Source organism: Eumetopias jubatus, unplaced genomic scaffold (assembly GCF_037043125.1).
Source record: "Eumetopias jubatus isolate StellerSeaLion01/CBP00866 unplaced genomic scaffold, mEumJub1_p1.0 scaffold_10, whole genome shotgun sequence".
Classification (NCBI taxonomy): Eukaryota; Metazoa; Chordata; class Mammalia; order Carnivora; family Otariidae; genus Eumetopias; species Eumetopias jubatus.
Window position 1 is genome coordinate 53,733,571 of NW_028274816.1, and position 26,555 is coordinate 53,760,125.

A 26,555-nucleotide genomic window follows, 5' to 3' on the forward strand; every position below is an offset into this window, starting at 1 on the left:
CAATATCTAAACTCTGAATTCCAGATGTTTTGCAGTTTGGTGAACACATAGTGAACTTTATTTTTTTTTTTCAAAGATTTTATTTATTTATTTGAGAGAGAGAGAATGAGAGATAGAGAGCACGAGAGGGAAGAGGGTCAGAGGGAGAAGCAGACTCCCTGCCGAGCAGGGAGCCCGATGCGGGACTCGATCCCGGGACTCCAGGATCATGACCTGAGCCGAAGGCAGTCGCTTAACCAACTGAGCCACCCAGGTGCCCACATAGTGAACTTTAAACATAATGCAGGATCTAAGGTGCTTGAAGTGCTAGTGGGGTGTTTTTAAGGAGTGAGAAGTTTCATTATGTTCATACGCTTCGGAACCGCGTCCTGAAAGAGGTAAGGGAGGGTTGCTGACAGAGGACAGGTGGAGAGAGGAATTGGACTTGACAAGGGGCCTGTTCACCCTGGTAAAAGAAAGGAAAGCTGTGCCATCCGACATCCCCTCCAAAGTGTAAAAACCACTCTTGTGTCTTCTGTGTTGGCAGCTATTCCACACAGCAGAAAAGCTCAAGATAGGTCTACAGTCTGGTGCTGATGTAAATGGTAGGGTTTCCTTTATGAACGTGATGAACTGGGTGAATGCTGGCGATGTTTGTTCTAAGTGGATGCGGCAAGAGGGAGAGGACAGCGGTGGGCGGGTAAAACAAGGCGTGTTGGGGAAGAGGAGCCCCCTGGCAGGAGCAGCTGGGACACCATGATTTATTATAATATATTTGGTATTCGCCCCATTTCTGGCTCATAGCACCTAAAACCATTGGGATTTTCTGTGGTGAGAGTGGTAGCTGTGTCTTTTGTGATGTTAATGAGGCGGCTTTTGGAAAGTATGTAGGTAACCTAGGGCTGGGGGCTTATTGCCAGGGACCCAACCTTGTGATTAGAGGTTAGAATCTCAGGTCTAACCCTTGGCCTTCGGGGAAGGGAGAAGGGGGTTGGAGCAGTTGCCAGTGGCCAATAATTTAATTAATGATGACTACGTAATGAAGCTTCCATCAAAACCCAAAAGGACAAAAAAAAAAAACCACACCAAAAGGACAGGGTTGCAAGAGCTTCCAGGTTGGTGGGCACGTGGAGATGTGGGGAGAGCATTGCCCCTGGAGAGTCTGGTAGCTCCCACCCTTCCCCATATCTTAGCTGGGTGTCCCTTCCATCTGGCTCTTCCTGAGTTTTATCCTGGTTTATAATTACTGATATATGATAATACGAGGAATCCAGTAAGTAAAATGTTTCTGTGTTTCTCTGAGTTCTGTGAGCCGCTCTAACAAATTAATCCAAACCAAGGGGGAATTCGTTGGAACCTGTGATCTGTAGCTGGTTGGTCAGAAACACAGGTGTCAACCAAGACTTGCCACTGGCGTCTGAAGGTTGGCGGGGGGTGGGGGGTGTGTGTGTGCAGTCTTTTAGGATTGAGCGCTTAATCTGTGGAATCTGACTGTCTCCAGGTAGACAGTGTGGAATTGAGTTGAAGTGTAGGGCACCCAGCCAGCGTCTGAGAATTGCTTGGTGCTGGGGGGGAAAACCCACACACTGGAATTGGATGCAGAATCATTAGCAGCCAGGATGGGGTCGGAGGAGGCTGGAGGAGGGGTGGGGCCAGAGCCTGAAGAGCACCCCCAGGCAAGACCCATGGGTGTAGTAACACAATGGAATACTATTCTGCAGTGAAAAAGAGTGAGCGGCCTGGATGGATCTCGTGGTCCCTGTGTGGAGCCCAAGAAGCCAGTACGCGCTAGCATATAGAGCAGGGTTCAGAGTTAGGCAGAAGAGCTCAGGATGGTGGTTACTGAGGATGGAGGAGGGTAGGGAGGGACATGAGAGCTTTGAAGGGGCTGGAAACTTCTAGCTTGATCTGTGTGGTGGCTGCTGAGGTGAATAGATTCGTAAAAATTCATTAAGACTGCATTTAAAATGTGCGTGCTTTATGTAAAATGGTTCTTGATTAAAAAAAAATGAGCTGAGCTAAGGAGCTAGACTTTGACAGAAGGGCAGGTGGGAGCCCCAGAAGAGTTTTGGGCCAGGGCCAGACCCAGTCGTATTTGAATGTTGAGAGAGTCCTTGGCGTGTGGGGAGGCGGGTGCATGAGAGAGGCCAGGGTCTGCCTCAGCCTCGGTTCCTCACTAGCTCTTTAACCCTGATAAGCCCCCACCCCACCCCACTCCGGGCCCTCTTTTCCCCGTCCAGTCCTCTCGTGGGAGTGGGGGCAAAACAAGCAGGGGAGAGAAGAAGCCCAAAGCACTGTGAGACACCCCCTGACAGAGCTCTCTGATTCATGCCTACAGCCCTCGCCCCTGGTGCAGGGCCTTCAGGAAGTGCTGATTTTGTGAGGGGAAGTGCAGAAACTGCTGGAAGGTGGGGTCTCAAGACCGATGCCCCACCTGGGGGAATGGGTGCGGGTAGGCGGGGGCAAGATACTTCAGAGCAAGAGATCTCTCATGTGTTCTCTTAGTTTCTTAGTGAAGAGCCCCTTCTACCCAGTTCCTACCTTGTCTCACAGAAACCACTGTGATAAAAGGTGTGGAGTTTGGGCCACCCCAGGTATTCGGTGTTTTCATTCAGTGATCTTCACTGAGGCCCTGCATATGCCAGCCCTTGACATTGAAGACACAGTAGAGAACAAACATGAAAATATGGTGCAGTCATCTCTGAGTTTCTGGATGGGCCTGTTGGCTAAGTGGGGGGCTCTGGAGCCAGGCTGCCTGGGTCAGATCCCAGCTCCCCCATCTCTACTGTGACTGTGGGCAGGTTTCTTAAATCTCTCTCTGCCTCAGTTACCTCGTATATAAAATAGGACCACAATACCCACTTTGCCTCCTTTTTAGAGATTTTGTGAGGTCATTCATCTATGAAGGACTTAGCATGGTGCTGGGCTCAGAAAATATTGTGATAGAGGGGCGCCTGGGTGGTTCAGTCTGTTAAGCGTCTGCCCTCGGCTCAGGCCCTGATCCCAGGGTACTGGGATCAAGCCCCCTGGTCGGGCTCCCTGCTCAGTAGGGGGCCTGCTTCTCCCTCTCCCTCTGCCACTCCCCCTGCTTGTGCTCTCTCTGTCAAATAAATAAATAAAATCTTAAAAAAAAATATTGTGATAGAGACAGATTCATGGGGCTGTGAGATCTTCAGAAAGGGCTTCCTAGAGAAGGGGACATCCAAGCTGAGGCCTGAAGGAGTGTGCCAATGGCAGTGGGGTGTGACTAGGAGGAATGAGTTTGGTAGGGGGTCTGGCAACACAGTGAGGAGGGCTTCCTGCAGGGGGAGGGTGTTGGAAATGTCATCAGACATCCCATCTAGTTCCTGTCTCCTTTACTCCCAGGTGGGCTGGTGTCCAGAGGAAGGGCAGTCTGTGGCAGTGGGTGGTACAAGCCCCAGTTTAGCTCTCAGGGCTGAAGCATGAGGCTAGCTGTGGATTTGGAGGGAAATCCAAAGATAGCTCAGCAGAAAAGGATGACTCGCAGCCCGGGCTTCCCCACAAACCAAAGGAAGCAAGGATGAATCAGCCTCTCCAAGTAAAATGAAGCTGCTGTGGGAAGTGAAACCTCGGTTGGAGGTCCAAGGCCACTCTGCCTCTGACTCATCTCAGACAGGGCAGAAGGAGGGCTTAGCCGCAGGGCGGGCAGGGTGTCAATTGGGCCTGCAGCCAGATTCCCAGCCTCTAGACCTGGCTCCTCTTGAAACCTCAGTTTCTGTATCTTTACAATGGGGTGGAGCAGGGCAGGAAGTGGTTGTGGTGATTTACAGAAAGGAGCACACAGTAGGACCTCCAGAAGTCCCAGCCCTTTCCCTTTTCTTGTCTAAGTCTTAGCAGATATTGAAATGAGTATGTGGGATGGTTTGGGGTTCTTGCTGAGTAGTCATCTAGGTTCTGGTGAGATGAGTAGCGGGGGGAAAGGGCAGCAGAAGAAAGCGCTACGCATTGTCTAAAAATCAATAGCAATAATAAAAATGATCAACTATCTCTTGTGTGTTTGGTTCTTACAAAATACCCGATCCTCTGTGCCACACTGTTTCCGTCTTCACAGCAGTTCCATGGGAACCCATCTTAGAGGTGAGGTAAAGTGTTCAGAGAGGTGAAGCCACTTGCCCAAAGTCACACAGCCAGTGGATGGCAGAGCTAGGCTTTGGACCCTGAACCAAACCCTGGATTTGAAGCCTTTGCTCTTAGCCTCAGATCTGTGGGGGTGTGGGGGCTGTTGAGGACGTCTTGGCCTACAGAGCTGGGAGGGGACTTAGAGGAGGCCTCTGCTTTGTAGATTGGGAAGTGGACAGAACAAGGGCCTTCCGCTTGATGACCTGCCTGTTGGGAGTATACATATGTTTAGAAAGAAACAGCAGCTTCTTCTGGCTTTGTTGAACATTTATTACAAAGTTAAGAGCAGAGACTGGTGAGCTGTGCTCCCCCCCACCCCACCTTCTCCCCACCAGATAGTCTCTGCAGCTCTGGAAAACTGTGTCCTCTTTGCTCTCCCGCCAGGGGGCGCTCCCTCCCGCCACCTCTCAGCCTCAGGCCTGGTTCCTTTAGCTCCGCTATCCAGTGGTAACTAAGGCACCCCAGGATCCTGGACTCTGGGACCCAGGAGTGTCAGCCCCAGGCACCTCCACTTCTAACTGAAAGCTGGAGGTCATCCATAGCAGCATAGTAAGGATGTTTTGTCCAGGGTATATGGGGTAGTAGTGACCATTTTCCCATTTGGGGCAGAGGTTTGGGTGTATGTGTGTGGCCACAGCCTTTCTCCTTGAGCCAGTGTCCCCTCCAGCAGCCATCAGGGAGTGAGCCCCCCCTAAGGTGGGACCCCTTTGGTCCTTGCACTTGAGGTGCTTTATTCATAGGGCTGGGTCAGGAGTAGCAGGGACAACGTCCTCCACCTCAGTCCTGGGGAAAGTGGCTTGGTTCTTCCTCCGTGGGTCCTGGGGAGGCAAGCAGAGAGATGGATAGATAGGCCAGAAACCAGAGGGAGAGTACGAGCAGGGACACTGAGGTGGAGACAGACACCAGTGGATCGAGGAGGAAGGAAGAGGATGGGTGTACCTGTCTCCAAGAGACTGGGCACTTGGACAGAGACCGGGAACATGTCCGGGGACAGGCAGGCAGACCACACAAAGAAAAGGAGAGGGTATTGAGGGTCAGCAAAGGGGAGAAGGAATGTCTCCTTCCTCCCCTGCCATTCTATTCCCAAACTTAGAGTCCTTTCCTCCAGACAGGCAGAGCAGAAGAGAAAGAGGAGCATTGTCTCCAAGGCCATCCCCTCCCCCATTAGCCACATGGGGTGCTATCCACAGGCACCCTTTCTCCAGGATGTTTTTCTGCCCGAGTCCCAGCCGCCTCACCAGCTACGTGGCCTCCTGGCTTGGTTCTGGAAGCTGCCTCGACCCCAGGGCAGTGCTAAGCAGCTCAGTCAGGGTGTCCAGCTTCCCTGCCAGTGCATCCATCCGCTTCTCCAGGGCCTGATGTGAGCTGCTCAGACCCAGCTGCAAGTCACACAGGATCATGTGCATCTGGGCAGAGAGAAGGTTGGAGGTATCAGCAGGCTGAGGTAGTCTTCCTCCTTATCCCAGCTGCTTGGCTCGGTGCTTTTCACACATGGTTTAAATCCTCTTAAAAGCGTGGGGAGTGAGAATTCCATTCCCATTTTTACAACTATGGAAACGGGCCTGGAGCAGTTAAATGACATGCCCAAGGCAGCAGCTAGAGTAAAGCCTGGTACATAGAAGGTAGGTGCTCACCTAGTATTTGCGGAATTTATAAATGACTTCAAAATCCACATAGCCCTTTCGTTACCTTCTCAAACTAGGAGTCACAGCTTCATCCCTGAGGCTTTCTATGAGAATTCTTTATTTTTTTTTTACTTTATTTTATTTTTTAATATTTTATTTATTTATTTGACAGAGAGAGACACAGTGAGAGAGGGAACACAAGCAGGGGGAGTGGGAGAGGGAGAAGCAGGCTTCCTGCAGAGCAGGGAGCCCGATGCGGGGCTCGATCCCAGGACCCTGGGATCATGACCTGAGCCGAAGGCAGACGCTTAACGACTGAGCCACCCAGGCACCCCCTATGAGAATTCTTTAATTCTCAGTTTTTGGCTGGATAATCTTCAGAAATTATGACCTGCCAATTCTGGCAGATCTAGGCCACCACCTCCTCACTGAGACCTGCCATGCAGTTTAGGGGCCCACATCTGTGACTGCTTGCCATGGTATTGATGCCAAGGGCCACTGTTTTGATTTGTCTTGGGCTAATGAGAAAAAGCAAAGGCTGCTTGATAAGCAAAAGGTGCTGTGAGCCAAGAGAACGGATGTGACGTCACCATCCCCAAGCACTGGCTGTCAGGTGGTCCCAGCCAAAGAAGGGCAAGCTGAGTCTGCCTCAGCCAGGCAAGCCTGCCCAGCACAGAAGCCCCTGTGGCTCTGGGCCCCTCTTACTGACTTTTACTGAAACAACGTGCCCTGTCTCTGTCAGTGGTGTTAATTTGCGTTTCATTGGTTTTGCCATTTGTGTTTGAACTTGGCTTTTGTATATTTGCTTTGGTTTTATTGTTGTCTAAGAGTCATAGTTGGAAGGAATTTTATTTATTTTTTTAAAGATTTTATTTGACACAGAGACACAGCGAGAGAGGGAACACAAGCAGGGGGAGTGGGAGAGGGAGAAGCAGGCTTCCCGCCGAGCAGGGAGCCTGATGTGGGGCTCGATCCTAGGACTCTGGGACCATGACCCGAGCCCAAGGCAGACACTTAACGACTGAGCCACCCAGGTGCCCCTAGAAGGAATTTTATATCCGTCCACATTAACTCGACAATAAAAATAATGTAAAACCAAACACCACTGGAGTTCTTTGTGCAATTTTTCTTTTTTTTTTTTAAGCTTAAAAGGTATCAGTCCCTTCCATGAGTTTAAGAAACCATCACATCATTCATTCAACCACAACCCTTTGTCAAGTGTGTGTGTGCGCCAGACCCCTGCCAGTGGTCGCTATGCTGGGGCCAGATGTGCCTGCCAGCCGCCCCGACCTCCCTTTTCTTCCAGACCCCTCCTCCCACAGGGCCCTGGTACCTTGGAGATGTCCACCATGGAGTTCACTTGTTCCCGGAGCTTTCTGTGTTTCAGCCGCACCTGGCGGAACCTGTGGGAAGAAGCCGGAGATCAGAAGTGACCCCAGCCCGGGGATGGGATAAGGAGAGGAGAGACTCACATAGACGCGGTCCGGGGAGGAAGAGTTGCCAGAGCTAGAGCACCCCTGAGCCCATCTCTTAGGGTATCCTGACCCCACACAGAGTGGCACGGACCCACAGACACAGATGTGCAAGACAAGCCATCACAGAGTCACTCTGAGGTCTGGGTGGACACTGTTCGGTGAGCCCAAACACGGATGTCCTGACCTGGGCACACACTCACATTCGCTCACACACACCATGCAGAAAGGAGGAGATGTGCACAGAGAGAGGCCTTCACCTGTTGATGGCGGCCAGCAGCCTGCGCTGGTGCTTGCGGGCGGCCCCACGCTCCTTCCTGCGTGTGTGTTTGTAAAACATCCAGGCCTCTTGCAGCACTCGGGCAGCTGATTCCTTCATCTGGGGGTGGGCACAGTGTCAGTGGAGGCAGACCCCTAGGGCTCTGGGACGAGGGGAACAGCATCTGGACTCCTGGGTCTGAGGGAGGCGTGTGCTCTGGGTGCCATATGCCCATTCTCACCTCTTTGGTGTACTGGATGTCCATCATGAAGTTGTGCACGTGCTTCTCTGCCTTATTAAACTCCAGCTTCCGGGCCACCACGGCCACCAGCAGGGCTGTGCAGCAGACCCCCTGTGGGCACAGCAGACACTATGACGGGAGGGCTGGGGGGCTCCTGTGCCATCAGACTCCCTCAACCCCTCCCGACAGCCACAGAAGGCAGGCAAGACCACCCCTGGTTGACAGATAAGCAGGCCCAGAGAGGGGAACCGGGGTTCCACAGCCCCGAGGGGTAGAGCTAGGATCAGAGGTCATGTGTCTGAGTCCCACTTGTGCGTGTAGTGTTTATACCACCAGAATGCCCTCTTTCGTTAAAGGTGTGATTGGAGAAGGGGAGAAGGGCTGATTCTGGGTGAGAGGCAGAGCTCAGGTTCCTGCGGGAGCCCTTCCTCCCGGCTGCTCACACTCAGTTGGCCATCAGGTCACCAAAGGTGTCCTTCCCCTTCCTCCCACCCCCATGGCTCCTGCCCAGTTCTGGCCCTGTCCCTTCCTTCCTGGACCATCTCCAGCCTTCCCCTCTCCTGACCTGGACACTAGGGAGATCTAACAATTATGACCCTGCCCCCTTACCCTAATCTGGGCTCCCACTGCCCCAAACTTCTTACCCTCGCTTTCAGAGCCTTCAGAGCTCTAGGCCTCTCCTCCAGACAACTCAGCCTGGCCTCATTCTGCCTCACGTGCCCGAGCATCTTGGTCTGAACACTCTCCCCTTCTCCCTAGGCCTCTGATCCGTCAGCTGTTTGGTGGTACCTGCTGCTCTTCCTTGAGTTGCAGTGAATTTTCTTCTGAAGTGTTCCCCTTTCCCAAGCTGTGTCTCAGCTCATGAAAACTCTAAACAATTTACTAGTCACAAACGCTGGCTCCAGGACCGCTCGTGTTCCAAGCCCAGCTCTGAGCACGTTACTTAATCTCTCAGGGTCTCACTTTCTTCCATGTAAAATGGGCATGCCCTCACAGTAGTACTCTGTGGATTCCTTAAGCTAACACCCGGAAAGTGTTCAGAGCAGCAGCTGGTACAGAGTATGTACTCAATAAAGTTAGTTATGATGATTCCATTGTGGGGGGAACCTCCCTGCCAGGAGGTGGGCTGTGAGCTCAAGTGCAAATAGCCTGATCTCTCTTGATCTGTTTCTCTTTGTGTCAAATGAGGGGGGAGGTCCCAGGCAGCCCTGAGGGTCCCTGACCCTTTGGGAGTGTTTCCCTGGCTGAATCTCTGCCCCTTTTTCCCACTTCTGAGGGGAGGGGATCACACTTCCCCATCACCCCATGCATCACCAGTGGAAATGTAGTGTATCCTTTCTGCGACAACATCGGGGCTGGGGGCTGGCAGCCTGAGTCCCTGAGGGTGGGAGGAGCCAGAGCTCATGCCTAGGTGAAGGCCAAGGCCTTGGGTGCTGGGGTCCTGGAAGAGGATAGGGGCTAGGTAGGGGCAACTGGATGCCTGGGTCTATGAAGGGAACGTGGTAGAAGTCTGGATTCTGGAGGAGGCCGACTCTGGGGAGCCTCTGCTTCATCCCTGACATGAGCTAGATAGAGTAGGGGCAGCTGGATGCTTGGGGCCAGTTACAAATAACAGCCTTCCCTCCCCCCACCCCCACCCCTTGACCCATTTACCGAGCATTTCCTATGTGCTGGGTGCTGCGACCCTTTACGTGGTTTAATTCATCTCAGAAACTCCATGAGGAGTACACTAGTATCAGCATCCCCATTTTATAGCTGTGGAAACTGGGAGATTATAGGCTTGATCCTAGCTGGGAAGTGGCAGATGCAGGATTTGAAGCCAGGCAGCCTGACCCCACAGGCATGCTTTTGATGAAGCCTTAATGGAGGCTGGAGACTGGGTTCCTGGGTCGTGGAGGAGCCTAGAGCTGGGGAACCAGGGGCTTGTGTCCTAGATGATTGGGAGGGCAGGGGGGTGAGGGGCAGGATGTCTGAGCCTTCATGAGGCTCAGGGCTGGATTCCTGGATTCTGGAAGGAAATGGGCGTGGGAAGTCAGGGGCCTGTGTTCCCGAGGATGGTGGGGTCTAGGGTCCTAAGTTCCAAAGAAAGCAAGGACTTAGGGGATGGATTCCTGGATTTTGAGAGGAAACCAAGACACCCAAGTTTCTTGGGGGTGGTGGCCTTGAGTGCCTTTGTTGGCTCCATGATTTCTTTGGGCCCAGGGGATAAGCAGTTGGGGGTAGGGGTAGGGTCCCTGAGGGGGCTGTACTCACCATGACTCCAGTGCAGAGACAAACAATCTTGCCCCATATGGTGCCTGGCACCACATCCCCATAGCCAATCGTCAGGAATGTGATAGGGATCAGCCACAGTGTGTCTGAAAGGTGTCCGGTGGCATTAACGGCCTGCCTGTGGGGAAGGATGGGTTCGTCCTGAAACCCCACCCCAGGGGTTCCTGTGATGTCTGATACACTCCTTCCTAACACACCTATAGTCCCCAGAAGCACTCAGAGAAAAAGTAAGTTCTGGGCTTTGGAGGGCCTGCCTGGCTTCCTCTCAGCTGTGTGAGCTGGGCTGTGGGATTTGAACCTGGATCCAGCCAATTCCAAAGCCTGTTTGGTTTTAGCTGTATCCACCCAGAGTGAAGGGGCGACTTTTTCTCTTCGTCTTTTTTTTTTTTTTTTAAGATTCTATTATTTTTTTTAAAGTAATCTCTGCACTCAACGTGGGGCTCAAACTCAGAACCCCGAGATCAAGAGTCGCACGCTCCACTGATTAGGCCAGCCAGGGGTGCTTTTTTCTAATGTCCATAAAGATGCTCTATGGCCTACAGGTGGCCCTGTCAAGACTAAAAAGGCAAGACCCTGCCCTCCCTTCCCCTCACTTCATAGAAGGGGATATTTAGTTACAGCCACGGAAGGGACTGAAAATCCTCATGTTTCTAAACTTGAGCCCGCAGACCCTTGCATCAGGGTCAGCAGGGAAAGCTTCATTCATGAGGCCCCAGACATGTCAGACCCACTCTACTAATATCTGGAGGTGGGGACTGAATTTGCACTGTTAGGCCCTGCTCCCCTCATCCAGAAGTACATTCAGGTTTGAGGAACTTCTGCCTTGGGGTTTAGAAATTTGACCCCCTGCCCACCCTCCCATTTTTCAGATGAGAAACATGGGGGGAGGAAAACAGATCCTACAAAATAAATGAGTTTAAAATCATGAGAGATAAGAATTGCTGTGGAGACTTCAAAGATGGTGAAATGTGACACCCCTTTTACAGATGAGGAAACAGAGGGTCAGAGAGGAAGGATCTAAAGCCAGTTCTTGTCATTCCCTACTTCCCCTCAAGAATCCTTTGCCAGGGGCACCTGGGTGGTTCAGTTGTTAAGCATCTGCCTTCGGCTCAGGTCATGATCTTAGAGTCCTGGGATCAAGCCCTGCATCGGGCTCCCTGCTCTGCAGGAAGCCTGCTTCTCCCTCTCCCACTCCCCCGCTTGTGTTCCCTCTAGCTGTGTCTCTTTGTCAAATAAATAAACAAAATCTTAAAAAAAAAATCCTTTGCCAGACGTACCAAACCAGAGGTTTCCAAACTTGAGCCTGGGTCAGTATCCCCTGTTAAAACAGATTGCTGGGTCACCACCTGCCAGAGTGTTGGATTTGGTAGGTGTGGGTAGGACCTGAGAATTTGGATTTGCAGTAGGTTCACAGGTGATGCTGCCAGTCCTGGAACCACACTTTAAGACCCACTGGCTAAGATTACCATCACTTTATCTGTAAGAGAGAACCTGAAGCCCAGCTTCCAGTCTGTCCAGCAGGCAGCCTGGAATCCCGTATCCATTCCCTGCAGGAAGTTCCCTTCCAGAGCAGCCCCAAATCACCACTGCCCCAGGATCATGGGGAGCACCTACAGGACATCTGTGCTAATTCAGAAAAGGTGTCACCATCCTCCAAGGAGGCAGTTGCAACCTTTGGCTGAGCCCCAGTACCTGGCTTTAGAGACTGAACAGTTGCCCCGAGACCTGAGGCAGGACAGGTGTGGAGGCAGGAAAGGAAGGGCTTGCTAGGGTCTGTGTGTCTGGGGAGACTGGAGGCAGCAGGTGGAGGGTGGGCAGAGCCGGCCCGTTGGTTCCTCCCACCCTCGTGGATGAGTGAGGACAAGCAGCTTTCTCCTCTGATTTGCCCCAAAGTGGCCCAAGCTGTACCACTGCCCACGGCAGCTGTGGCTGTGAACGGCTCCTCCAGATGCTCTAGGGACCCCCCACCGCTCACCCCCAGCACCCTCACCTCTCGGCCACCGACAGCACCCAGGCGGTGGTGAGCCAGAGGCCAAGCGTGAGGCAGAGCAGCAGGCGGCCGGGGTGCGTGTTCATGTACAGCTTGGCCACGAACCAGTGGCGGAAGCGGACCTGGTTGAGGGCGCCGATGCTGCGGTAGGACGCGTTGAGCAAGACGCCGCTGCGCAGGAGGACGGCGCGGGGCACCAGGTAGAGGCGCAGCAGCATGGCCAACGACAGCAGCGCCTCGCCCTCATCCAGGAAGCCCGGCCAGGACTGCGTCGCCATGGGCCGGGACCCCAAAGCCTGGGCGCACAGCGGACCACGCACCGGCGCTGGGTGCAGCCCGCACACGGCCAGCTCCAGCACGATCTGCGCCGCCTGCCGCCCAGTCAGCGCCACGCGCCAGTCCCGGAGCCCGTTGTCGGTCATGAACAACTGCGGGGAGGGGACAGACGGGGGGGGGGGGGGGGGGGAGGGTCACACGAAGGTCAGGTAGCCGCCCGCCTGCCAGAGCCGGGAGATAAGCGGGGGCGCGCCCATCTGGCCCCGGGGGCGGGTGGGGAAGGAGTGGGGCAGGGCCTTGAGGAGGACATCTCTCCACTTCCTTCCTCACCCCCTCCCGCTCAGTCTCAGCCCACTTCCAGAATTAACTGTGTACCCCACATTGTTCTATATATTGAAGATACAGGTGCACAGAGCAGAAAGCCCTTCCTCCCCGGAGCTTATAGTCCAGATGCACAGAGCCATCTCCTCCTGTTTCGGGGGGCAGGGGTAGTAACTAACTGAAAACCGCATATACCAATGGCAATGACAATAGCGAACATTTACAGGGCACTTTGAACGGGCCAGGCACTGCGCTATCTACTTTGCATGTTATGACTCAGCGAATGCTCAGAACACAGTGAAATTGAAAGCCTTTTTACCCCCATTTTACAGATGCAGAAACTTGAGGCCCAGGTCTCTCGGGGGTAGCAGCACAGCTGAGCTGCAGATCCAGGCCACTTAACTGTTTCAATGACTACTATCATGTACTTTTTACAGAGCAGGCACCGCAGGGGGAATTACTACACATGATGGATAAACCCCCATTTTATATACAAAGGTTTTGGGGGATGGGAAGGGGGAAGGGGTAAAAGCAACAGGATCTAGGGATGTGGGGGATGGGATGAGGGGAGAGCTCGGGTGGAGAGTTGAGTGGGTGGGACATGACATGGGACAGGGGCAATGGGTGGGAAGACCCCCCCCCCCCGGGGTATAGGGGGTAATTGGCACAGAGGTGGGGAGCTCAGGAGTAGGGAAGGACCCTCAGGTGCATAGCCTGGATTTCGGATTGCTTGGGACTAGAATAGGTGGGGCCTCAGGGATGGAGGACAGAGGTCTGGGGGGCTGGGCCTGGAGTGAGGCTCCCTGGGGGTGGGAGCTCTCAGCATCCATGGGCATGCAAGGGGAGACAGGGCTGCAGGTGGAGCATGGGACTGGGTTGCTCCAGGAGGCTCAGCCTGTCTGTCTGTGGTTATTCTCATCTTGGTGGGTAAGGGTGTGGACAAATCTCAGGGTGGAGAAACCTCATTACTCAGACCAGGAGGAGGAGGAGGGTGGAAAGTGTGAGCTGACAGGGAGTGGTGGGGGCTGGGGGGGAGCAAGGAAGGGGCCAGGGGTGGGGCCTGCCCTACCTGGACCTCTTTGGCGTGAAATGCCACGATAAGACAAAGGAGCAAGAAGGTGGAAATGCTGATCATGCATTTAACCAGGAACAGGTAGAGCGCCCACTGTTGGGAGGGACAGAAAAAGGGGTAAGATCCTAGGTCCCCAACTGGTCAGTTCCCTCCACCTTCCTCCCATAATGCCATCCCTTCTCAATTCCCAATCTCCTGGCCTCTTCCACCCATTCCTCCCTGCCTATGCCTATTCTCTGCTCCCCCCGCCCCCCCCCCCCCCACCAACCGCCAACCTGATTCCACCTGATGTCTCAGTTTGGGGGAACTCTCAAAACCATCATCTGGTCCCCAGGGAGAGTGCCCTCTTCCTCCCCAGACTGACAGCCCTGGCTCAGACGCCAGTATATACCCTTTTCAGCCATTCTCCTAGGATCCACACCTGAGGGAAGACCTTGCAACTTACAGCCCTTTTTTAATTCCCCCATCCCCTTCCCCACCAAAAATGTTCCTCAGTTAGGGGGTGGGGGAGTGGGGAGGTCTAGAGACAGACATCTGGCCTCTAGAAAGCTCCCCTTCCCTTCCCTGACCACACAGCTGGTCCAGCCTGAGAAAGCAACCTGCCCTAGAAGGTCCTACCACCTTCCCAATTCCCCAAGGAGCCTAGAAATGATCACCCAATACCCAGGGAGTGAATGACAGCCTCCCACTCCCCACCCCATCCAGGGCACTTGGTCCCTCAGGGGCCCTGGCCCCTGCATCTCCTTCCCCCTGCCCTCTCTCCTGGCTCTAAGCCCAGGGCAGATCTGGCCGGAAGCATGTGGCCTCCAAAAACCACGGAGAGATTTTTTTTCCCTCTCTTTGTGTGGCAATACCTTGGAGAGATCTAGAATTTTGGAAGGAGAGGTTTAGGGGGGATTGGGACTCATGGATTCCCCAGGAGGAGTGGGGTGGGGTCCCTGTGTGAGGAGTGTTGTCAGGGAAAAGGATCCACCTGGGCTGCCATGCTGAGCTTAGCACCTGTTTCTCCACAGATGTCTGCCAGCTCCCCACTGCAGGGCCAGGGCCCCACCTCCGTGCAGGGGAAGAGGGCCAGTTTCCTGCCCCAGGGGGCCTGCCCCCCCAGCCCTCCCCGAACAATGGTGCTGTTGTTCTTAGCCCTCCCCTACCCCTTCATCCTTCTAAGGCTCCCTAGTTCCTGTCTCTTTCTTTAGTTTGTCCCAAACTCCACTCCACCAGACATACCCCCTGCCCATGCTGCACCCCACTTCTCTCTACTTGGCTGGTTCCTCTTCCCCCAAATCCCTGACTCAGTCTGAAATTTCCCTGTCTCTGGGGTTGCTTCAGTTTCGATCTCTATTTATGTCTAAGGGTCTCTGTTTCTGTCAGACTTTCCATCTCTCTGTGTGTATCTGAACTTGGGGAGCTCTTTCTCTGTGGCTGTACTTCTGTCTCTTCCTGCATCGTCTCTGTCTCACATCGCCTTTGTCTCTCAGTGTCTCTGTCTCTCAGTCGTAGTCTCTCTCCGCCCCTCCCCCTGCTGATATCTCCATCTTCTTCCCCTGCACTCCCCGCAGTTGGGCACCTTCCTCCCCTCCAGCCCCTCCCCGCTGGGGAGCAGGTGTCTGGGTCCCTGCAAAATGAGCTCCTAAGACTGAGATGGAGCTGGGGAGGAGGCATGGATGTTGTCGAGGCACAAGTAGAAAGGGGGCTGAGGAGGGCCCCTAGGGCCACGTATCTCACCCCTCACCCCCAGTTTACAGATGGGGAAACTGAGGCTCAGAAAGCTGCAGCAGCTTCCCCAGAGTCCAGCTGCTGGAGGCAGCAGCCTGGCAGATGGCAGAGGGAAGGAAGAAATGAGAGGTGAGAAGGGGGAGAGAGGGAGTGGGGTAGGAAAGACCCCCTGTCCCTTCCCATCTGCCAGGAGCTCAGGTCCCCACCTCCGCTACTGGGCGGGGTGCTGAAGCGTGGGAGCGGCGGGTAGGCCCTGACCATGCTTCCTGTTGGCATGGGCTTCGGCGGCCCCACCCCCTCTGTGCCTGCTGCCCCGGCCTCGGCTGCCCGGCCAGAGGAAGCCGGCCTGCCCTGACCCTCCATGTGGCCCCTGGTCACTTCGGAACTGCCCTCCTCCTCCACAGTCCCCGAATCCAAGCCTGAGCTTCCCTCCTCCAGGAATGCCCCCCAACTCAATCCTCACGTCAGCGCCCCCCAGCCAGCCCGATTCCACATTCCTTACCCTAGACAGTTCTCCAACCCCTCCTTTCCGGTTAAGCAATTCTGTTCTGTCCTTAATCCACCGATTCTGACCCCTGTCCTCCATCTGCCCCATTGCTGCCCAGACCGAGGCTGGAATGTGCCGAGAGCCTGCTCAGACCTGTCCTGGCCCCACCTGTCACTTTCCTCCCCACTCACACTATCCTCAGTCAGGCCCCCCTCTTCCCCCCAAAGACACTCTAAGCCTCCTTCAGACCTAGGAGCCTGGGCTCCCAGCCCCCCTCCCCTGGGACCTAGGAGTTGAAGCCACTGTACACCTACTTCTCCACTATGCCCCAGACTAAATAGCTTGCAGACCCTGGGGAGGCTGGGAATGATGGACATAGGAGGGGCAGGGGGTTGTTTTCCATTTCCCACCCCCACCCCAGCCAGTTTTTTTTGGTCTCTGCCCTTCGCTGCTAAGGCACTGGGTAAACCCGAGTTTAGATAAGGACCAAGGAGCTGCCGCCCACTTGGAAGAAGTTAATCTTTCTCCCCACCCTCCCTTCACTGAACCCAAGGCTACCTCTCCCCTGATCTGTTCTTGGGAGACTAGAGGATCTGATCAGCCACAGGGGGTCCCGGACCTCCAGCTGTCCCATTGCAAACCTTCAAAGACTGAGGCACTGTGACCCCTGTTCCTTTCCTTTTGCAGAGAGAGCCCTGAGCATTTACCTCCCTTGGGTCCCAGGAATCCAGAACCTCAGCCCTCTCCTCCTTCAGACCCAGGAGTCTAGACCCCTAGCTCCTCCTCCCTCAGATTTAGGGGTTCAGGCCCCCAGGTCCTCCCCCCTCAGACTTAGGACTCCAGACCTCCAGCCCCTGCTCCCTCAGACCCAGGAGTCTCAGCCCCCAGCCTCCCATGGCCCAGGATAAGAGCTCCACTCACCGGGCACCCTCCGAACCAGAGCATCTCCGCATGTAGTACCATGAGTCCGATGCCAATTCCCGCCAGCGCTAGGGCCCAGCCAGCCAGCCACTTCTCCTGCTCCAGCAGCCGCTTGCGCCTCTGTAGGGCCCCCAGGCCTGGCACCAGCTCCCCGCCCATGGCCCCTGCGGTCTTGGGGCTCAGCCAGCTTCCTGCCCAGGGTCCCCCACCTCGCAGCACACAAAGGGCAGCCACTGTGGCTTGCAGGTCCTAGGCCTGCTCTGCTCCTCGCTCTGGGGCTCTTGCTTTGAGGCACAGAGGAGTCTGTGCCCTCTGGGGGTGGTGACAGCTGGGCAGGGCAGGGAGGAGCTGGCGTGGCCCTTGGGCAGAGGGGAGGCTCCCCAACCTCCCTTCTCAGCCTAAGGAGGGACTGGGGTGTGTCTTGGGGCAGAGCAAGGAAGAGGCGTGCATCCACGTGGATAAAGACACATACTGGCTCACAATAGATTGCGTCACACACAACGGTCTGAGCTTTGTAACACACACCTAAACTCAGCCACACCCAGACACCACAAGACACCGGGGGGGTTAAACCCTCACACACAGCACGGCCGGAGACGGAACCGAACACACATGGGGCACACAACACAACCTACAGTGAGTGACTCACAACTCCCGATGAGCTCTGCAACCCACAGCCACACCCAGACACCACACAATGTGACACACGCCGGCACTCAGCAGGGCAGGCAGTGCCCCGTGGTGCCCATGACCACCCAAACTGTCCACACACAGGTGCAAAAACTGCAATTGTAACTGGTACAACGTCCTCTTGCACAAACAGCCACCCCCAGACTCTATTGCTACGTTAGCACAACACATCCCAATGGTTCCGCGGACACACAACATTCTACTTAGTGACGTCCACATGCCACACTCAACATACCTGTGTGGACCAGGCGCTAACAGCGTCCCAAACATGATACACCCGTGGAATGGTAGCCGACATGTGCAGACACACAACGTTTGGGGACATACCATGGCAGCCCTCAAACACCCAGCACATAGAGAAATGCACGCGGAGACACATTGTGGCACATGGCAAGTCAAGTATATATGCTCGGAGAACGATTCGCAGCACATATAGACTCACCATGACATACAACACGCCCCAGCACCCAGAGCCATTCAAACATATGGTCGGGACAGTGTGAACAGACACGTGTAGAGACCCACAATGCACAGCGACACATACAGAAACCCAAACAGCACAAAGTAAGACATTCTGATATATTTTGGTGCATCCCAGGGACACGACCCAGAATGGTACCCCAGGGGTTGAGGAGGGGCTCAAGCTACGTGGACCCTGATGCCCAAATATAACATCTCTGACTGACAAATCACATCCGAACCACACCCACCCACGGCCCGGCACACCATCTACTCCAACACACAAACACAACATATGCAGAGTAATGCACAAACACAGAATGACAGAAAACACACTGCCACAGTTTTTCCCAACACAACCTTTTCTGAACACCACGGATTACATAAAACATCAGGTGTGACCCACTGACACAGCCAACACCTAGGCCTGCAACAACACCACACACAACCCCAGGGGACACCCTCCAGTGCGGTGTAATACACAGCCACACAAACACAGCATGCTCTTGACTGTGGGCACCCAGGCTGTGTTCTCGGCAGGGAAAGGAGAGCCCCCCCCCAAGTGGACACACCCCTGGGTGTCACACACAGACAGGGTCACATCTCTGAATGACAGCTCGCCTTTGCACGCACAATGCACATACAGAGACACGACACAGTAACATACAGAACAGCAAATGCAATGCAGGGTGATGCACCGCGACTCCCAGAGTGACATGCAACGTGGAATGTCACTGCATGCAGCAGCACATACAGTGTCCCGTACGTCGGGAAACAGATCCAAACCCTGGGGAGACACCGGCCTGGTAACACAAAACACCTCGCACACATTGACCTCCGAGACACAGCCGGTGGCCCCGTGGGTCCCACTCTAGAGGGAACTCACAGACACAACCCTTCTCCCTTGCGTGTCATCTGTCATGCAGGAACATGGACCCGCCAGCCACAGGGAAACGAGACACTCATGCACAGACTTGACTGTCAACGCACCAACACAACCCACGCAGACACACCTGGAGACACCAAACTGCACACACAGACACGCCCAGTGACAAAAACACCACTTGTGCTGATGCTCCCCCTGCTCCATGGCACATGTGTGATTCCCACTCTGGGTAAGACGTGGCGGGAGAGTGGGGAGAGTGATGGAGACACACCGCGCACACCCAGACACCATGCACGTGCCCGTTGGGAGCAAATCCTGCCGCCGGGCACTCTTGAAGCTGCAGCCGGGGGACCCCCCCTGCTACCTGCCACCCCTGTGGCCAGGCATGGGTCTCTCTGCACCTCTCCTCCTCCCTCGGGTTCTCGGGCCTTACCTCGGGCTCCTCCCTCAGTCTCTCCTGCTCTGGAAGGCTCTGTTTCTGCCTTTCCCTGTCTCTCCTGTCCTCTCCCCTGTTTCTTGACCTCTGTCTCTTCCAGGTCTGTCTCTCAGTATCTCAGACTCTCTCCATCCATGTGTCTGTTGCCATTTCTCTCTCTCTGGTTCTGTGTCTCTCAGCCTCTTTGTGTCTCTGTGCCTCTCTTAGCATCTCTGTCTCTGTCTCCATCTTTGTGTCCCCCTGTTTCTCTATTTCATGCTTTCTCCCTGTCACCATCCCTCTGTCTCCATCTCTGTGTCTCTGCCTGTGACTCAGTTTCTCTGTCTCCCTGTCTCCCTGCCTCCGGACCTCCCTTTGGGCCTCTCTCTGTCTCTCTGTCTCTGGTTCTGCCTCTCTCTCTGGACCTCTCCATGCTTGTCTCTGCCTCAGTTCCTCTCTTCCATCCACCAGCGCAGCTGGGGGCAGCCTTGCCCTTTCGGGTTCCACCAGCCCCACTCAGGGGCAAGAGGCCAGAGACACAGGCTGCGGCTGCCCGAGTCAGAGGCCTCGGAACGGAGACCTCCAGCCCCAGCCCCTGCGCTGCCGATTCTCAGTGCGGGGCCTAGTGCAAAATGATGGGGGGGGGAGCAATCAGAGAGACCCCCAGGGGTCTAGCCAGGCGGGGAGAGAGACGGAGAGGGGGAGAGAATTTGAAAAAAATCAAAGAGGTGGAGAGAGGAGACATGGAGGTGAAGGGAAAGCAGCCGCCCGGATCAGGACAGGGAAGTTAGAGCAGACAGAAATTTCGTCTCCAAAGAGACCACAACTAAGAGAGAAAAACTGAGCGAAGGCGGCCATGGGAGAGGAACAGGGTGGGCAGCAATGGGGTCACGGTGGGAAAGGCACTTGCCTCCGAACGGAAGTTCTGGGATGTGGGGGTCAGTCGGTAGGACACACAGCTCCAGAGCCAGCTCCCTCCAGCCCAGGGAGGGGCTGAGCCAGGGGGTGGGGGTGACTCAGGGCCCCAGAGCTTCCTGTGACTCAGCCCTCGGTCCCAACCCTGAAGGGGGGAGTGGAGAGGGAGAGGGGTCTCTGTAAAAGAGAGGGAGGAGGAACACCAGAGGACCTCTCTGCCTAGGTTGCCCCCCTCGGAGGAGGGGGGTGGGCTGCTGCATGGGACTTTGAGGGGAGGAGGGACTGGGGTGTGGACTCCTGGGTCTGAGGGAGGAGGGGCTGGGGGTCCTGACTCCTGAGTCTGAGGGAGGAGGGAATTAGGGGCAGGACTCCTGAGTCTGAGGGAGGAGGGGCTGGGGGCCTGGACCCCTGGGTCTGAAGGAGGAGAGGCTGGGGGCCTGGGCTCCTGGGTCTGAGGGAGGAGGGGCTGGGGGCCTGGACTCCGGGGTCTGAGGGAGGAGGGGCTGGGGGTCCTGACTCCTGAGTCTGAGGGAGGAGGGGCTGGGGGTCCTGACTCCTGGGTCTGAGGGAGGAGGGGCTGGGGGCCTGGGCTCCTGGGTCTGAGGGAGGAGGGGCCGGGGGCCTGGACCCCTGGGTCTGAGGGAGGAGGGGCTGGGGGTCCTGACTCCTGGGTCTGAGGGAGGAGGGGCTGGGGGCCTGGACCCCTGGGTCTGAGGGAGGAGGGGCTGGGGGCCTGGACCCCTGGGTCTGAGGGAGGAGGGGCTGGGGGCCTGGGCTCCTGGGTCTGAGGGAGGAGGGGCTGGGGGCCTGGGCTCCTGGGTCTGAGGGAGGAGGGGGTTGAGGCCTAGACTCCTGGGTCTGAGGGAGGAAGGGTTATGGGACTGGACTCTGGGTCTGAGGGAGGAGGGGGTATGGGGCTGGGCTCTTGGGGCTGGGGGTGTGAGGGAGGAAGGGGCTGGATCGCACACTCCTGGTCCAGGAAGGCTAGCAGAACTGATTCCAAAGTCCCTGGGACTTTTCCTTGGCCTTGTCCCAGCTGCCCCACCTTCATCCCATCCCCATCTCCGGGCCTGGAAAGGACCCAGGTGCCTTGGGGCCCAGCCAGAAGGGGCTAAGGACAAAGGGTTGTTTAACTGGGCAGGGTAGTGGAGGGGCGTGAGGAGGGTGTCTCAGGCGGAAAGGTCACTCGTCGCCCCGGGGCTTGTGCAGGGAAAGGCGGGGCTGAGCCAGGAGGAAGACATCCTTCATGTAAGTCAGAGGCTTGTGGAGGCAAATCCACCACGGCTGGTCTTTTTGACTTAGGCATTTGGAGGCTTCAGGGCATGGGATACTTCCACCTAATGGTGGCTTTGGGAACTGCAGGCACCTGCTCGTCCAGGCTAGTTTCCTGTCAGCATACATTGAGCACCTACTGAGTGCCACGTCCTGCTCTAAGTGTTGAGGGTGTAGTAAAAACAAAACAGACAAAATCCCTGCTCTCATGGAGATTCCAAGCTAAAGGAAGTTTTGTGGTTCCGTCAACCTCTCTTCACGCTGAGTCTTTGCTTCTCTTTTCTCTGTATCTCACTGGCCTTCCTTCTCAGTTTCTGTATCCTGGCCTTTGTCTTCAAGTGCATGCCTTTTTCTTTTCTCCTTTTTGTTTCTCTCTGTTTTTGTTTCCTTTATCCTTTATATATCTCTGTTCCCCACCAATTAAAAATTATGTATATCATTATTTTTTATTAAGTTCAATTAGCCAACATGTAGTACATCTTGAAAAATTATGTATATCATTTTGTTAAGTCAATTTAATTATAAATTATAAACTTAATTATAAATAGTGTATAATGAAATAATTATATCTCACAATCTGGGAGTCCACAGACTTTGGTTCAAATCTTGCCGTGGCCACTGACCATTTTTGTGTGGAATATAACACACATACAGCCTGGGTTAGGGACAGACCAGTGTTCACATCTAGCTCTGCGATCTTAGCTCTATGTCCTGTAAAATGGGGATGATACCCATGTCACAGGGATGCTTGAGAATTAGATGAATATCCACGGTCCTCGACACAGGACCTGGTATATGTGTTGTTGTTGTTGTTTTGTTTTGTTTTTTTTTAGAGGGGGTGGGCAGAGGGAGAGAGAGAATTTTAAGCAAGCTCTGCGGCCAGCATGGAGCGGGCTCCATCTCAGGACCCTGATGAGATCATGACCTCAGCTGAAATCAAGAGTCTGACGCTTAACTGACTGAGCCACCCAGGCACTCCCTGGAGCTGATATATGATAAGCACTTGGGGTACATTGTCTCTAAAGCTGGCTGCCAATATCTCCTCCTGTCTGTGCTGACATGTGGCTTCAATCTGGCTGGCTTGTGCCTTGTTTGCTGCAGAAATGATGCTGGGCCGGCTCGAGGTCCAGTTGTTCAGAGAACTAGAAGCTTCCACTTTTGTTCTCTTAGAACTCTAAGATGACCATGCTGTGAGGAAGCCCATGGAGAGGCCATGCAGAGAAGAATCAAGGCACCCCGGTCCAAAGCCTCAGTCTAGCCCCAGCTGAATGCAGCGGCATGAGTAACCTCTGGAGAGGCGAGCAGAAGTGCCTGGTCAACCCTCAGAATCTTGAGAAGTAATATACTTTTTGTTTTAAGACACTAGATTTTGGGGGCGCCTGGGTGGCTCAGTTGGTTAAGCGACTGCCTTCGGCTCGGGTCATGATCCTGGAGTCCCGGGATCGAGTCCCACATCGGGCTCCCTGCTTGGCGGGGAGTCTGCTTCTCCCTCTGACCCTCTTCCCTCTCGTGCTATCTCTCATTCTCTCTCTCTCAAATAAATAAATAAAATCTTAAAAAAAAAAAAGACACTAGATTTTGGGAACCTGGGCGGCTCAGTCCACTAAGGGTCTGCCTTCGACTCAGGTCATGATCCCAGGGTCCTGGGATGGAGTCCCGCATCGGGCTCCCTGCTCAGCGGGAAGTCTGCTTCTCCTTCTGCCCCTCCCTGCCTCATGCTCTCCCTCTCTCTCAAATGAATAAATAAAATATTTTTTAAAAGGACACTAGATTTTGTAGTGATTTGTTACACAATGATAATAAATAGCATACCCTTCTGTTCACTTTCGTGTTTGAAGTTTCCATAACTAAAAAATATGTATATGGGCGCCTGGGTGGCTCAGTTGGTTGGGCGACTGCCTTCGGCTCGGGTCATGTCCTGGAGTCCCGGGATCGAGTCCCGCATCGGGCTCCCTGCTCAGCGGGGAGTCTGCTTCTCCCTCTGACCCTCTTCCCTCTCGTGCTATCTCTCATTCTCTCTCTCTCAAATAAATAAATAAAATCTTTAAAAAAAAAACTAAAAAATATGTATATATATGAATATGTATATAGTTGACCCTCAAGGAATGGAGGGCTAGAGGTACAGACCCCCAACACAGTTGAAAAATCCGCATACAACTTTTGACTCCCTCCAAACTTAATTACTAGTAGCCTACTATTGACTGGAAGCCTTACAGATAACACAAACAGTTGATTAATGTGTATTTTGTATGTTATATGTATTATATACTGTATTCTTACAATAAAGTCAGGTAGAGGAAAGAAAATGTTAAGAAAACCATAAGGAAGAGAAAATGCATTTATACTACTTTTTTTAAAAAGATTTTATTTATTTATTCATGAGAGAGAGAGAGACAGGCAGAGAGAGAGAGGCAGAGAGAGGGAAAGGCAGAGGGAGAAGCAGGCTCCCAAGGAGCAGGGAGCCTGATGCGGGACTCGATCCCGGGACTCCAGGATCATGACCTGAGCCGAAGGCAGACGCTTAACCATCTGAGCCACCCAGGCGCCCTGCATTTATACTACTGTATTTATATTTAAAAAAAGCTGTGTATAAGTGAATCTGCGCAGGTCAAACCCATGTTGTTCAAGGATCAACTGTGTATATATAATGGAATAGATAATGGAAATTGGAAATTGTACTTTATAAATTGCAGATAGTATCATTTTGCTTTTCTTTTCACCTCTGGGTCTTTCTTGACTCTTTCTTCCTTTTTAAAAAGATTTTATTTATCTATTTGAGAGAGAGAGAGAATGAGTAGGGTGAGGGGCAAAGGGAGAAGCAGGCTCTCCCCTGAGCAGGGAGCCTTATGTGGGACTTGATCCTGGGACTCCAGGATCATGACCTGAGCTGAAGGCAGACACTTAACTGACTGAGCCACCCAGGAGCCTCTCCCTTGACTCTTTTGATCTCTGTCTTTCATACTTTTTCTCTCTCTTTCTCCTGTATGTCTATTCCTATCTTGCCAAAACCCTTCCTGCCACTTTCCCCTCCATTTACTTTCCTCTATCACATTGGCCTTCCTGCTGACCCTCAAACCTGCCAAGCTCTTTCCTGCCTCAGGATCTTGGTGCTTGCTTGTCCCTCTGCCTGAGTGCTTTGCCCTCCAATCTCCCCATGAATCATTCTCTTACTTCATCCAGTTATTTGCTCAAATATAGTCTCTTTCTTGACCACCTCTTTAAAAATGGTCCCCTCCTGCTCCATAAAGAATCCTGTATCCTATTTAATTGCTTTGTCTTCATGGCACTTGGATTATCTAAATAATCCTATTTTCTTATTTGTCTAATTGTTTGGGACAGGGATCTTGTCATCCCCAGTGTTCAGAACAGTGCCTGGCAATAGGCGATGCCCAATGGATATTTGTGAAGGAATGCTCTTATTCAATGGTACTGATTGACTGTCCTTTGACTCTGCCCTCTTACCCTGTTCCACACTGTCCTGGAGGTGGGAAGGATGTCATTTCTTCATTTCCCTGTCCTTTGTCCCTCCACCCCAATTAGTTGAAGTTGCAGTCTGTGGTTCTGAGACCCAGTGCTACAGATCTGTCCTTGGTGCTGATTACGGCTCCCACTTCCATTACGCTGGAGAGGTCAGACAAATCTTGGGAAAGGAGTGATGTGTGTGTGATCCATCCAGGCACTGGAACTTCTGAATCACTGGGAGAAGACAGACATTTGAGTTCTCAAGGGAGGGAGTGCCTGGGTCACTGTGTGTTCAGTAGGTATCTGTCCTAACTATTTATGTGCTTATCTATTCATGTATACACACATTCATGTATACACTTTTTATTTTGGAAAACTTCAAACATACAAAAGTGAAAAGAAGAGTATAATAAACTGCCATGCACCCCACTTAACAACTACTAACTCATGGCTAATAGCATTTCACCTCCACCCACTTCCTCACTTCCTCTATTATTTTGATGCAAATCCCAGACATGATATCATTTAATTATATGTTGTATTTTGAACTTTGTTTCTTTTAATTGAGGTATGGCTTGCACACTGTAAGGTTTGCAAATCTTCAGTGTACAGATTGATGCAGCTCTACGTGTGTATGGACTTGTGTGACCAGCACCTGAGCAAGCCGAAGGACAAGACCTTGTCACAGCAAGGTCTCTTGTACTGTCTCCCAGCTGACACACCAGGGGTGGTCACTATTCTGATCTCTATCATCGAAGATTAAAAAGGCACAGTATGGGAGTCCAAAGACCTGGGCTCTGGCCTTAACTTTGCCGTTGGCATTCTTTTTTTGTATGAAATGTACCATACGTGCAGAAAGTACATAACGTTCAGAGGTCTACTTTGGACAAATAATTATATTGGGAACCCCCATGAAATCACCCTGGACACCCAGAGAGAATATTGCTACTCCCCCAGAATCTTCCTGGGTGTCCCTTTATGACAACATTCCCTTCCCAATTTCCAGGAGAAACCACTATCGCCACTTATAAGGAACTTTACTCCTCCTAACCCAGAGCCCTCATGAACTGTGCTTTCTTAGTTTCTCCTTCTCCCTCTGACCCTTCAACACCGTGTGGCCCCTGGCCCCCTGACCACAAGTGAGAGACCACCTCCTTTCTCTTCTCCCTGTCTCCAGTATCACTACCCCCTGGTCTGTCCCCTGCATGGTCACAGGGAGAATGTCCCATGCCTTTCCCCTCCTCTCAGCCCTTCCACAGATCCCCATCAGCTGCAGGGAGAAGTTCAGGGGACTTTATCTTCACCTGACAATTTAGGCCCTTCAGGGACCCTGCCACCCTCTCCCTCCTCATCTTCCTGCCTCACACTGTATGCACAAACCACGCCTTTGTGAGCACTGTCCTTTCTACCTGGGATGCCTTTCCTCCGGCTGCTTTGCCAATTCCTATAGATACGCGTATTTTCTTCTTCACTTGTTTTCCCCCTCTATCCCTCCCTCTCTTCCTTTCTTCCATTTTTATCTTTTCATCTATCTTTCATCTACTAACTTCTTTTAATCTCGCCTCTTCTTTCCCTTTATTCTTTTATATAAGGATTCGTAGTGGTGGTGGTCCTGACGTTCATAGATGAAAATCTTGTCAGTAGCATCCATGCTACTTCTCCACTGCCTTTGCCTGCTCATCAAGACCA

General features: G+C 53.3%; 1 protein-coding gene across 3 annotated transcripts; it reads right to left on the reverse strand.

Annotated features, from left to right (window-relative positions):
- Positions 1-4,354: 4,354 nt before the first annotated feature.
- KCNN4 (potassium calcium-activated channel subfamily N member 4) lies at positions 4,355-20,209 on the reverse strand. Of its 3 annotated transcripts, XM_028087870.2 has the most exons (10): positions 20,128-20,209; positions 16,768-16,976; positions 13,644-13,739; positions 11,978-12,405; positions 9,970-10,105; positions 7,717-7,827; positions 7,477-7,595; positions 7,078-7,147; positions 5,358-5,525; positions 4,356-4,937 (listed from the first exon to the last, which is right to left on the reverse strand). In XM_028087870.2, exons 2-9 carry the CDS (start codon positions 16,924-16,926, stop codon positions 5,361-5,363), a joined length of 1,284 nt encoding a protein of 427 aa, XP_027943671.1. In that variant the 5' UTR covers positions 16,927-16,976; positions 20,128-20,209; the 3' UTR covers positions 4,356-4,937; positions 5,358-5,360. The 3 variants fall into 3 exon arrangements, with proteins under 3 accessions (XP_027943672.1, XP_027943671.1, XP_087883764.1); XM_088027638.1 differs by lacking the exon at positions 20,128-20,209 and having other exon boundaries at positions 16,768-20,112; XM_028087871.2 differs by lacking the exons at positions 13,644-13,739; positions 20,128-20,209 and having other exon boundaries at positions 4,355-4,937; positions 16,768-20,113.
- Between the last annotated feature and the right edge of the window lie 6,346 nt (positions 20,210-26,555).

What these genes read in the sequence shown, in the direction of transcription:
- KCNN4 (XM_028087870.2), bottom strand. Translation starts at nt 16,926, where the DNA reads ATGGGCGGGGAGCTGGTGCCAGGCCTGGGGGCCCTACAGAGGCGCAAG. An exon ending in TTCACGCCAAAGAGGTCCAG is followed by an intron (nt 12,406 to 13,643) that starts GTAGGGCAGGCC and finishes CCCTCCCCGCAG; the next exon opens with TTGTTCATGACCGACAACGG. An exon ending in CCATGGTGGACATCTCCAAG is followed by an intron (nt 5,526 to 7,077) that starts GTACCAGGGCCC and finishes CTCTCTGCCCAG; the next exon opens with ATGCACATGATCCTGTGTGA.